The sequence below is a fragment of the Colletes gigas genome, unplaced genomic scaffold (genome assembly GCF_013123115.1).
Source record: "Colletes gigas isolate AHSC1104 unplaced genomic scaffold, ASM1312311v1 Colletes_gigas_Sc00004, whole genome shotgun sequence".
Classification (NCBI taxonomy): domain Eukaryota; kingdom Metazoa; phylum Arthropoda; class Insecta; order Hymenoptera; family Colletidae; genus Colletes; species Colletes gigas.
Window position 1 is genome coordinate 5,025,879 of NW_025106633.1, and position 12,629 is coordinate 5,038,507.

Sequence of the window (12,629 nt, forward strand, 5' to 3'; positions counted from 1 at the left end):
TGACTTATTTAGTAATTTTCCTCTCTTGCGATATGATTATAGTGTACTGTGCTCCGCTGACATGATGTCCCGCGGGACTGCAGAGGGACAATTGGTAGTCGGACCGCCCATTTATCACATGTGTGTGTAATTGCCGCGACCAATAGCGAACCAGAGTTCAATGGATACGTGGGAATAGGTGTGTCCCTTCTACTTTTCTCGCATTCCTGCCACGGGACTTGAAGTCAGCGGACAGTACCAATGGTGCTTGCATTTTGTATCAAGATATAATCGCATCTGTTAGCATACATGTCACTTCCGTTCCTGAAACAGGAACCATGAGGGCACTGATCTGCCGTTTGGCAACACTGCTTTAAGTTCGAAACAACGTGCTCGTATAGCCTCTCAATAGATATTAATGCGGTGATTTTTAGAAAATGACATTCTCATTAGAAGCTTACGAACAAAATGCAAAAGTGTAGAATTTGTAACGGGACTGATTTTTACAAGGAAGCTGGTTATTTCTTTTGCCAAACATGTCAAACGCAAAATGAGGTAATGTACTTTGTTTTCTTCTTGAAAGAAGTCGATTGCCAATCATATTTTGTGTGTACAGGATATCAGAGAGGAGGTCTTCGAATTACACGTAGATAATTCGACCAGATTGCGGAAAACAAGAATTAGAAAATTACGATTGGATGGATCAGGTATGTTTCTATATTACAAATATTATTCAACACCCTCGAAATACGTTTATATACGTAATTTTCAATGACAATGATTTTTATTGACAAGAACTTTAATTGCTAGGTGAGGAGCTTGGATGGACTTCTTGGGAATTGTACAACTTTGTTCTCATTGGACTAACAAACGAACTCGTAGAGTTAGGAGTCCCATCCAATATAAAACTAACAGTATTACAATTATGGGCAACTTATTTAGGAAAGTTAGAAATTGCATTTATCTCAAAGAAGAAAAAATTTGTGCCCAAGTTGGCTAGAAGATACAACAAAAAGTAAATTTATCTTAGTTAAAATATTCTTCTTCGATTGTTATCTGAAAAGTATTTCCTTAACAGGGATGCTGAAATTATTTATGGTAAGGTACAGTTGCAAAAGAAGAGAAGAAAACGTAGAAGAACTGGAAGCAGTACAAATACATCTATGATATCTGGTTATCAAAGCGAGGGTAGCTCCATGCGAGAATTAAGTAAAAACAAGGTAATTTACATTTATTATATTTATTGAAAGAGAAATTTAATGTTTAATAGAGAATTTATATAAAGTACATTTTTTACAGAGACTTTTAGTAACTGCAGACTACAATAGGTATCTTCAATCTCAAAGTAGTACTGAAGGTGATGGTCTTAGTCTCTTTAGTCAAAGTGGATGTAGCATTCGATCTAGCTCTATAAAATCTTCAGACAATGAGGGAAAGTAAGTGTTTGCTTTCTTTATACAAGATGTTTCTTTTATCTATCATGTTGTACAATGTTTCATATAATTTTTCGTTTGTTCAGAGTGAAATACAGTTCTCATGCTAAAGAGGAAATAAAGAAAATCAAAAGATTATCTAAACATGTACCTTGGTACAAAAGAGCCAAGTACAAAAAATATCACATAAGTACTCAGTACAAAGTAGGACCTCATATAATTACTCCAATGAGACTGTGGGCAATTATATATCTAGCTCTTCGAATTCATAATCACCCCATACAATTAGGAGACATGTTAAGGTGCGTAATAAACAGATATCGTTTATCATCGTTTCCGATCTAATTTTACAAGTTCATTTATAAAAATATATCTTTAGGTATGGAAGAGAAGGGCATTTATCATACTACAAGTTAGATCATCTATTACCGCCAGAAATAAATTTAACTAAAAGAGAAAGAAATTTATTATCACAAAATGTTGAAATTACGCATAAAGGAATGAGGCGAATTATCGCAAGTATTGCAAAACTTCTTGATGTGTGGGATATAGTCTCTCCAGATTTCTTACCTCTAGTCAGTCGATATTGTCAAGAATTAGGATTACCAAGTATGTCAATTATTTTATAGTTTTTGCAATGATTAATCGATTATTTGTATTTGATAGTAATGTATTTATAGAAGGCATTCAACTATATACAGAGAGACTAATAGCTCTGTCGCCTCCCAAAATGACATTCAATGCAAAGAAATCATACATTCCAAACTACGAAGGTCGTGCAATAGCGTTTATTATTGTGGTGCTAAAAATTTTACTTGGTTTAGATGGTATCACTGAATGTCAAGTCAGCAAAGTAGCAGAGAAGATCAACAGGTGAGTAATAAAAAAAAATGAACGTTTATTAGATATATGTACTTGCATGTCATTGCATTTTATGTTTTGAACCTCAAAATTTGTAATCGCTCGCGTAGTTGTAAAAATATATTCGAGTATCTTTGACATATTTACAAAAGAAAATGCAGCACGAAAAATATTGTTATTGGCAACAGAATAACTCATACGATAATATATTAGACAAAGTACATGAAAAAATAGGAGCAGGGGAATGCAAATGTTATGAAAATAATCTTCCTTGCATAATTGTACATGGCGGTGCTGGAAATTTTAACGATTCTATAGTTATGGAAAAAATGACAGCTTGCAAAAAAGCTGCTATCAATGGGTATAAAAAATTAGTAACCGGCGAGAGCGCAGTGGATGCCGTAGAGACTGCTTTATGGTGGTTGGAATGCGATGAATTTTTTAATTGTAGTTACGGGTCTGTGTTAAATGAAATAGGTATATCTATTATAACGTTATTGTATATATATTATAAAATATTGTATACTCGTAATAATACCCGTAATGTAGGAAAAGTACAAATGGATGCAAGTATAATGGATGGTTCAACGTTCAAGTGTGGATCAGTAGCGGCGGTTTCAGACATTGAACATCCCATAACACTCGCAAAATACGTTTTACATAATTTTCCAAATTCCATTTTTGTGGGTGAAGGTGCGAAGAATTTAGCAAAATACGCAAATATAAATTGGTTGTCGGAGGGGAGCATGGAAGCCCCTCTAGCGCGTATAGCTTATTATTTAGAAGAAGGGAAATACGAAGCAGACGTCGATAATCAAAGTCTATTGGGCGTTGATATGTTATCGAGTAAATTAATCGTCGTTGAGACTATGATGATGAAACTAATAAAATTCTGCATATTTATGTAGCTATTATTTGTAGATAGCTTTGGTACCGTCGGTTGTGTAGCGTATGACGGACACGGCATTGCTGCTGGAACCACGACAGGTGGTTTAAATAAAAAGTTAGTAGGAAGAGTAGGGGACACTCCACTATTGGGTTGTGGTACATATGCTACCAAGAATATAGGTTGCTCTTTAACAGGGCATGGAGAGACTATAATGAAATTAGGATTAGCGCGTGAAATCGTAGAAGATATCCAACACAATTTTACAGGGAAGGAAGCCCTGCATAAGTATTTTTCCTACATGTCGAACACGTTCGAGAAAACCGGTGGTGGTATTACTCTTCAATCGAACGGTCGTTGGGCAACACACTTCACTTCCGATAAAATGCCGTATGCAGTAATTGCGAATGACGTTATTACGTTCGGGGCAAGATTGCACGAAGAAAGAAAAGAGCTGTATGGCAAGCGTAATAAGAAAAATTGTGGATGCGACTGTTCCGTTAAAATTGTATTTACACTGCAAATATTCATCTAATGTTCATCGAAGTAACACACAGAAATTATCTTTTTACGTTTTGCTGATGCAAAGAATTTTTTATTACAGTGTGGCTATTAAACGAGGTTTGCTGGAAGAAAAATTGTTTAGTTTCCGAGAGTGGCAAAAATATATCGAATGCCGGAGGACAATTTTGACGCACTTGCATTTTCCAACCAAGATGAAGTATAGTCCGGACACGCACGGGATCTGCGATCTGTACATAAAATTTTTGGAATTCATTACTTCGAAGACGGATAGAAACGAACTAGATATACAACATGCTAAACACTTTTTACCGGAAGAACTCGTAGAGGCTATGACAAAGTACATTACCAATTTAAGTATCAATGATTTACCACCGAAGGCAATAGATATATTTCCGGCATCTTTGACGCCTCTTCATTCTTATCTTCAATTTATATTGGATGATCCACTTTCTGACTTTCCTAGCGTCGTAAGAAACGACTTTTATCTTACAAAAGTTGGGTACATGACGAAACCTGATTCGTAAGTAATTGCTGGTCGTTACTTGTAATTGTATTCTTGTCATTTCATCCTGACAAGTTCAATTCAAATTTGTTCATCTCATTTTTAGTCTCATGGAGTTAGCAGCGCAGTGTAACATTAATTTAGAGATAATTGATTCGAATTTACATTTTCTCGAAAAGATCGTACCGCCTTTTGAGCAATCTAAAATGCCAAGTATAGAGGAACTGAAGCAGTTCGTTGACGTGCAGGATGATTTTACGGACCAACATGTGCAAAAAAGTGAAAATCTAAATGAATATTTACATAGAAAAATACCATGTGAAGTAAAATTCAATGTTACCAAAAAGCACTATTACGACAGTGTTAGAAATTCAGTAAAGGATTTCGAAAATACTGACTTAGGAAGTGACTTTACATTTTCTGAAATTTTACCGAATGGTAAATTGGCGATTCCCAGTGATAGCGACAACGAAGATGAGAAAGAAGATGTAGATCTTAATAATAGAAGTAATCAGGAAAGTATACTGGGAAATAAGTTCTGTGATAAATACAATTTACGCTTGTCGTCTACGGAAAAAGAGTCTGTTAATAAGTCAAATATAATTAAGAAAATGCATTTTAAGAAGCACAAGTATCAGATTGCACGGGATACTAAAGGTCGATTCGTCAAAGGAAGTATTGTACCCGTGAAAGTTGAAGTTGACGAGGATTCTTTTTCCGAAATGGATTTATCTTTACGTACGAGTACGCAAATAAATGTACAGGAAGGGACTTGTACCGATATCGAGAAAGCAATAGAAGAACAATTGTTCTTTAACGATATAGATATTAATAATATAACAATTGACGATATAGATATTGAATCCGCGTTTCCGAATTTGGACGACTATTTTAATTTAAGCGAAATTTCATTATATTGCAACAATAATGGTATTGCCAAGCCGGAAACAAATCAGAAAACAAGTACAGTTACGGAGAAACATAGATTTTTTAGACCTTTCAAACATTATTGGATGTATCATTGCATTTTTAGTCGCGTGAAACCAAAAAATTTCGCGGTGTTCGAAAGAGCGCTACCAAGAAATTTTCGTTGGCTGTTAAACGAGTGTGCACACGTCGTGGAAATGTCTGTGGATGATCTTTACGAAGAAGTATGTTTAATAGAATTTTATCACGCGTATGTTTTAAAATCTAGTTCCGAACAAAATCGCACCGATTCAATATCGAAGAATAAAATAAATATTGTTTTAAATAAATGGTAATACGATATTGAAACGAAGAAATTTGACGATGGATTGCAATATAATAGAACTCATCCGACCATGTTGGTACAACTGTATATCGTAACAATATATCGAGATTTCGATCTAATGGTTAAAATCTTCATAAATTGTTCCTACCGGAAGTATTTTTCTGCTAAATTTGTTTGATAATATTAGGTAAAAGATCCAATTACTGTCACCTAAACCCAAGACCCAATTACTATCCTCTTAAACAAAAATTTCTGTATCAATGAAGTTCGACGATACTTTTGTATAGCATGTTTCTATAAATGAAAATGTGTACATATTGTAATATTATAAACATTGTACGTAAAATATATAAATGAAAAATTAGGTTAGGTGCGCGCAGATTACAACATGGGTGATCGGAACAGCGTAGTTTTGTTTCTACGAGTAAATACTATCTTCGCAGTAATCCTAAAATATGCCGAACGTTTGTACCAATCGCTGTTACCAAAATATTACATAAGAAACTTGATCAATCGTTGTACTACGATTGCTATTTTCTATAATGGTTATACAATCTAAAAAAAATCAATTTATTATTTTTATACCTCAACTATTATAATAATAGCCTTTCCTTTAGTATCTAATCGACTTAAAATTCTTTATCGTTTCATAAAAAATAAATAATAAAAAATATCAAGCGTTGTTTTTTCTGTCATATTAATCCAGTAACTGCTACCGATAACCGTTCAATCATAATATATTTTTAAAATGATAATAATGTACGTTACGTCTAGAGGTGCATAATAATGTTTAAAAAATGTGACAAAGAACAACACAGAAAAAGTGGTTATGTATTTGCGATCCCCGAACGAGGACATGGTAATTAATCTGTTAATAGACCATACAAATTGCATGTAAAACAGTTTAGCGTGACAGTAAATGGATCATTTACTCCGTATATTCTAATTTCTTCCTAATTTTGATTTCATTATTTGTCTACACGACCATCACGTACGGCGACAGCAATGTAATTCATCGAGAAACGTAAGTTCGTTCCGAGAAGACATTTAGTAAGATTACGAAAAAGAAACACACCGTTACTCTTGTACGAGAAAAAAAAAAAGATTTTATGTACATATTTAGTGCCGTCGCTGGATGTACCATTATTGATTTTTAAAACGAGCATCCTAATTTTTTTGTTTATCGACCGCGTACGACGAGAATCGTTGGTGTAGCGTTAATAACGCGAGTCGACATGGTGGGGCGCTCTGGTCAAGCAACTGTTGCACTCGTCGAGAGTCTCGACAGTTCGCGGTGTGTTCCTCGTTCCGAGCCTTAGACTCGAGGGACGACGGAGCGGAGCGTTTCGTCAGTAGTAAACATCAGTTGGCGTAAGACAGTCTCGGATGGCTGTCATCGTTCCACGCTCGCTACCACGGTACGTGGTGTGTATACGATCAGGCGGCGGTGTGTACGCGCTGGCCGCGTGTGCGTTCGCGATCATTTCTTGAGGAACCTGCACGGGATTATTCGTGCGTGCGTGCGTGCTTGCTTGCTTGCGTACACCGAAGGAAAACTTCTCGTCCCCCTCGTGCTTCGGAGTGTACTGGTCGTCGTTACTTGTGGCATTGCCCATCACGTTCATCGAAAGTGCACGTCGTTATTAGTTTCGCGCTTTCCACTCGACGTCACACCTGCTCCGCGGTGTCCTGGTGTCGTTCACCGAGGCTCCTTATCGCCCTGCCGTTGCAACTTCCTGTTCGCCGTAAGTCTGCACCAAATTCGTTAATATCCGTTCGCGAAATTACGTCTACTCGAAATTGTCGGTACGTCGCTGGGACAAGGTTCTACGCGCGCGTAATTTACGGTGTCCCCTCGAAATAGATTCTACATTAATCTCATATCGCTACGTGTCGGATTCATCGATCTCCCTTAACGGCACAATGCGTTACGTCGTCCCGTAAGTAACCGTTTTCCGAATTATATTTCGCGATTATATCGAAAAACGAGACTATTACATTTAGACTTTGTTAAATTTTATTTTTCCCTCGATTATTAACGTTACGTATTGGTCTCGTCTTTTTTGTATTCGAAGGGTTTCGAAGAGTTATTGGGAAAGGTATGATACCTAACCGTAGTAACATTTTTCGTTTATAGAACGGGTTAATGATTCAGTAGCTTCGAACGAGGACAACGAAGGGATATCGTGTCATTTTAAAAAATAAATTTGGTACAGAAACCCTTCCCACGGGCTTCTGCGTATTACATTTGTGCAATTAGATATGCACTTTTTGGCATGTCAATCGACAGGATGTGCAATGTCGTGCCAGATCGATTTCGATTCGTTCGGCGTTCGATCTATGGAAACTTGCATGGCTATCGTTCGCGACGCGTGGTCATTGCCAACCTGTAACAGTTATTAATTTCTCTAGTAAGAAGATCGACGACCAGACCAGTCGTTTGTTTGGTTGGCTTCGATCTAAGTCGCACTCCCACGAATCACGTTCTTGTCTGCTTTTTTGTTCCTCGACGTACCAGTCATTAACTAGGGATTTATAGTTTTTTTTATGTAGATTCCGATCATTACGAACAACTGCCAAAGGCCCATAGAAGTTCTTAGTAATTCGTCTTTGCTTTCGTTTTATTTCCTCACAGTACGAAATTGATGAAACGTGTATTGTACGAGATTATTTCGAGCGGTTCACGCAAAGCCGGCAAAAAAGTGACATGGACACCGAACGTTCGACAGCATGCAATTTCTTCGAGAATTACCTGGGTACATTACGTCAATCGAACCAAACGTATTCGTTGCAAAAAGTCCCACGACGCACTTTTAGCTCATTGTTTATTGCGCCCTATATATTTCGAAATCGTTCGAACAGGAATGTATTTACGTTTAAAAACAAGATCATTAATTCGCGAATTTTGAAAGTCACCACCATTTTCTTGCAGATTAACATGTATTTTTTATAACGCAGCATCATAGTGAATATCAAGACGAATCCAACGATCATACTACCGACCTTCGAATAACATCGAACGAACAAATCTTGCTAGCTCAAAGGCAATTGAAAATTTCTAAAGTTTCGATTTATCGTAAGTAATAAATTTATTTATTTTACATTCTTTCATGCTTTCTGACGTGGTAAAAAACTTGATTTTTGCATCGTTGGAAGATTTAAAAAATATGCTGATATCGTTGATTTATTTTTAGATCGATCTTTAAACGCGATTAAACGGATTAAAGGCACACGACTTTTAAGTCACGATCGCGCGTGGATGTATCCGTTTTCGCGATAATGGTCAGGCGAAACGAACGGATCCGCACCCCGGTGCAGTTAGGTTAAGAAACGATCACTGTGTAGATCCTTATCTGTTTTTGGGCGTAGTGAGATAAGGTGATTTATACACCATCGAAAACGACCTCACGTTTCGCGGGATCTTCCATTGCTGTTTCCTTTTTTTCTTGCATCGTCAGTGATGAAACGCGCAAAACGATTTTTCTGGAGATTAGAATTCTAGTTCGTATAATATGAATGAATACAGTGTTATTTTATCTACCAAATGATTTTCATGAAGTTAGGCATTTTACAGTATACATGAAATCAATTTATAGGATTTGGGGCTGTTTCGATTACATTAATATTTTCATTTTGTCCACCTAGATCTATGAAATTAGACACTGTGTATTTTATGTCCAACGGTAAACTTTTTAATCGATCAAATAAATTTAAGCTATCGACGTCGGTTCGCTAAAATGTTGATGGCCAGTATTTGCGAATTTTTATTGCATTAGGTTCCGAAGCGTGACGTAACCTCGCGTCGGTCGCACCTGATGGATCTCGGATAAGTATAGGCGAACGTCGTGCACACTCCGAGACAAAAAGATAGCACGTATCACATTTTTTCATATTCGGTACTATTAACTGGGAAAAATTTACTATTTCAACATAATACGTTAATATCTTTTAACCCTTTGCGGTCGTATGTCTGCTCTCAGCCACCACAGCAAGGAACTATACGAATCGTATACTGTATGCATTCATGTATCAGTTTACACTTTTCCTATACGAACCTCAATGCCTAAAGGACCTATTCACGAACCAATACGATGCTCCATCAATTGGGGATAACGTAATCTAATGTACACAAAAGTTGTAACTCGTCATGCAAGACGCAGTGGCGAGTCAGTCGTCTTTTGAACGTAGTGAAATCGACAACGTTCGACGATACCTTGTAGAATTACAAAGAATATTTTATAAATTGTATTTAACAGTAATTAGACATTCTCTCTTCTTAAAATATTCCAAAATAATTCCCCAAAATGCGATACATGAACTCGAAAACCTGGCCTGCATGTTGGAGAGTGTTTTGAAAAATATCACACGAAGGAGAATTATAAAACATAATTTTTATACAAAAACATATCACAAGATGAGTGTATTGAATAAAGATATATCTAAAGTTCACAAAAGAATTACTAAAACTCGTTTATACATCGTAAACTTGCGCGTTATGTATCCCTGCTCTATCGACGGAAATTAATTCCGACCAGTACGATACCCATCTCCAAATTTAATCCGACCGCAAAGGGTTAATATACAGGCAACCTTCTTTATAACACAGTAGATAGGTTCCTAGAGCCACCACAAAAAGGGGGGTTACGTTTCGAAAATTTATTAAAAATAAATATTTTTTTTTTATAATAAATGTATAACACAAAAAAAAAGTTAGATAGCATGAGTAAAAAGAATGGAACTCGTAACGTTTATTGAAAATATATCAGATCAATTTTACAGGCGTAAAATCGCCCGACGGCCTTTCGGATGCATTCATTTTTTTTTTCTGGGTGTGACAACCGGTCGATTTGTGTGGCCGTGCGCGCAAGGGGGAACTTTATTTTTAATTTCAATGACTCCGTGCAACCTATAATTCGTATCGATTTTACGACGATATAAAAAGGAAAAGAATAAACTGTTTCTGGCGCAATGAATCGTTAAATGGTTCGACGAACCGTTCGTTCCTCCGAGTAAACCGGGGAACGACCACGCCGTCCCGACGAACGTGCATCATCGATTACACATTGTTAACGCGATCAACATTGCAGAGCCGAACGAGCCCTGTTCGCCGTGTCCCCGACTGTTGGTTACACGTTTTCTACGTATGTACACGTACAGCCCCGCGAATGTTTCTGCACGGTTTGGGAAACGAACGATTGGACGTCGTCCAGCTATAAATTGCACCGTCGACGGCCTTCCGTTTTCTTCCACGTATTCTTATGCGACGTACGTAAATCTTATTGCAGGGGTGGCGGTTAATTGGTAGCAGTTATCGGTGGATCGTACCGGTTAACGCAACGCGATCCACCGTAGTTATATCGCTCGCGCGAATCATCCATTCCAGTTACGCCTCGCTCGTTCGCTCGCTGAAAACGTCGTTCCGCGTCAGAGCTGACCTGGCAATAACGCGTAATGAACTTGTTGTACCAACGAAAAATACTTGTTGAATTTTAAACGGACCAGTTTATCTCCCGAACGACCGTGTAAACGAACAATTTTGCTGAAAATCGCTTTAATTCGAACGTCTGATTTTGTTCGTTTCACCGGATGGCGAACAATCTTGAACGTATTCTCGTGGTCCGGAGATACGAAATTAACGATGTATAAGGAAAAAGTGTACGATATGGCATCGTTAAACGAATGGTCGCTTAACGATATAACCACCGACCAGCATCGATCGTGCATGATCTTGAACTGGACACGTAGGTGAAACTACGCGCCACGCGCGGAACTCCTACCGCGTGGTTGATTACCGAGCGTTTAACGCCCTAAGTGGTAAAGCAGACTCGCCTAACTAAATATTTCAGGCGACAGCGAATAGCCAAGGTTTTCATGAAACACGTCGTCGCGATCGTTATCGAACATTAGGATCGCAGCTCGAGAACATTACATTATTTATGTAACGTGCGATCATTTTGTGTCGATCATCAATTTTTTGTCAAGATCAGCTCTTGTACTTCGCTTTCCATCTTGCAACAAAAGTATCTTTTTACAGAAGCAATATTATTCCGTTTCGTTTCAAATCTATTAAGCGTGCGGTAAAGTATATCTAGTAGATCATTCCTTGGACGTGACGTTAATCGTTTGGACAGTCTGCAGTTCCTTTGTAGTTTATTAATACGTAATTAGTTTGAACAGACTGTCCAAACGATTAGTATCGTCACGACTAATTGTAATACAGGATTTGCCAGGCATTACTAAATAGAAGATTCGAAACAATGTTGTAATAAAGATATTATATTTTGCAATTGAAACGCATCTAAAATATTAAGTTTGCTCGACTCTGGTTGCAAGCTAACATGTATGTGGTGGTTAATGTACAGTGGATCTACACAGTATAATTGCGGGCCACGATACAACGCTAAAGAATATTTAATAATAATAGCGAGTAGATCGAAATCACATTAGGATTCGTCACGTTTGATGGCCTGGTTGGAATACGGAACCGGCGGTCATTAGGAGCTCGTGATCGTTTTACGCAGGGAAAAGGAAAAGGACAGAGCCAGAAATATTAGAAATATAGTAAACGGAGAAAGCAAAGTAAGAAAACTTATGGAAATCCAAGAGAAAGTGAAAGGTGAAGGAGGAACGTCAAGCCTTGCAAAGATAGGCGATATTCTCTTGTACATAAGAATTTATTTAAACTGGCTGTTCCACGTGTGGATATGTAAACAATAAACAATTTTCTCTGCTGGATTCCAGGCTCGAAGGTATCCTCGAGAGACAGATCGGAGGAAAAGTAAATCAGGAAGTCGGAATAGCGACAGCGTGGTAAAAGAAAATGATGGGAAAATAAAAAAGGCGAGACTGCGGAGGCAGTGAGGTAACAGCCACGTTTCGAAGTCACCCGGGAGCCAGGATCTTGGCCCGCAAAGACGATTCGGCTCCGAGGCTCGAGGGCTTTTCAATTTCACCGATGTCTCGGCAAAGCTATGCCCGGAAAGCGCATTTTAATCGACCGCGTGCCATAGGAACGCCGAAGGAGGTTCGAACGGAACGCTTAAGTGGATCTTTCGCGATAGCTGGCGCCACTTCGGCGACGATATTGGCTTAACTGGTCGGCGTGTACAGCGAGAATTTTAACGACATTTGAATTTTCACGAGCGCGCGACTTGATAAACGGTGTTTGAACTTCGCCGGCGAGACGTCGTC

The 12,629-nt window shown here is 37.9% G+C and overlaps 2 protein-coding genes across 3 annotated transcripts in view; both read left to right on the plus strand.

Annotated features, from left to right (window-relative positions):
- The first annotated feature begins 315 nt into the window (after positions 1-315).
- On the plus strand, positions 316-5,653 carry LOC122405228 (TATA box-binding protein-associated factor RNA polymerase I subunit B). The gene is made up of 10 exons (XM_043409805.1): positions 316-534; positions 596-686; positions 790-994; positions 1,058-1,199; positions 1,279-1,415; positions 1,499-1,714; positions 1,792-2,021; positions 2,093-2,285; positions 3,764-4,204; positions 4,293-5,653. The coding sequence occupies exons 1-10, from the start codon at positions 448-450 to the stop codon at positions 5,446-5,448; spliced, it is 2,898 nt and encodes a 965-aa protein (XP_043265740.1). The 5' UTR covers positions 316-447; the 3' UTR covers positions 5,449-5,653.
- A 1,092-nt stretch (positions 5,654-6,745) lies between these two features.
- LOC122394863 (protein phosphatase PP2A 55 kDa regulatory subunit) overlaps positions 6,746-12,629 on the plus strand; it is a 39,538-nt gene continuing 33,654 nt past the window's right edge. Inside the window, exon 1 of one of the 2 annotated variants that reach the window (XM_043392027.1) lies at positions 6,746-7,183. The gene's annotated coding sequence lies outside the window, so the exon portion shown is untranslated. Of the gene's footprint in view, positions 7,184-8,495; positions 8,515-12,629 lie in introns of those variants that run through there. The other variant, XM_043392028.1, reaches the window with a different exon arrangement.

Excerpts from the sequence above, each read along its gene's own strand:
- LOC122405228 (XM_043409805.1), top strand. The coding sequence starts at position 448 with ATGCAAAAGTGTAGAATTTGTAACGGGACTGATTTTTACAAGGAAGCT. Across the intron at positions 1,715-1,791 it reads CAATTAGGAGACATGTTAAG|GTATGGAAGAGAAGGGCATT; the intron begins GTGCGTAATAAA and ends ATATATCTTTAG. Across the intron at positions 4,205-4,292 it reads TACATGACGAAACCTGATTC|TCTCATGGAGTTAGCAGCGC; the intron begins GTAAGTAATTGC and ends TCTCATTTTTAG.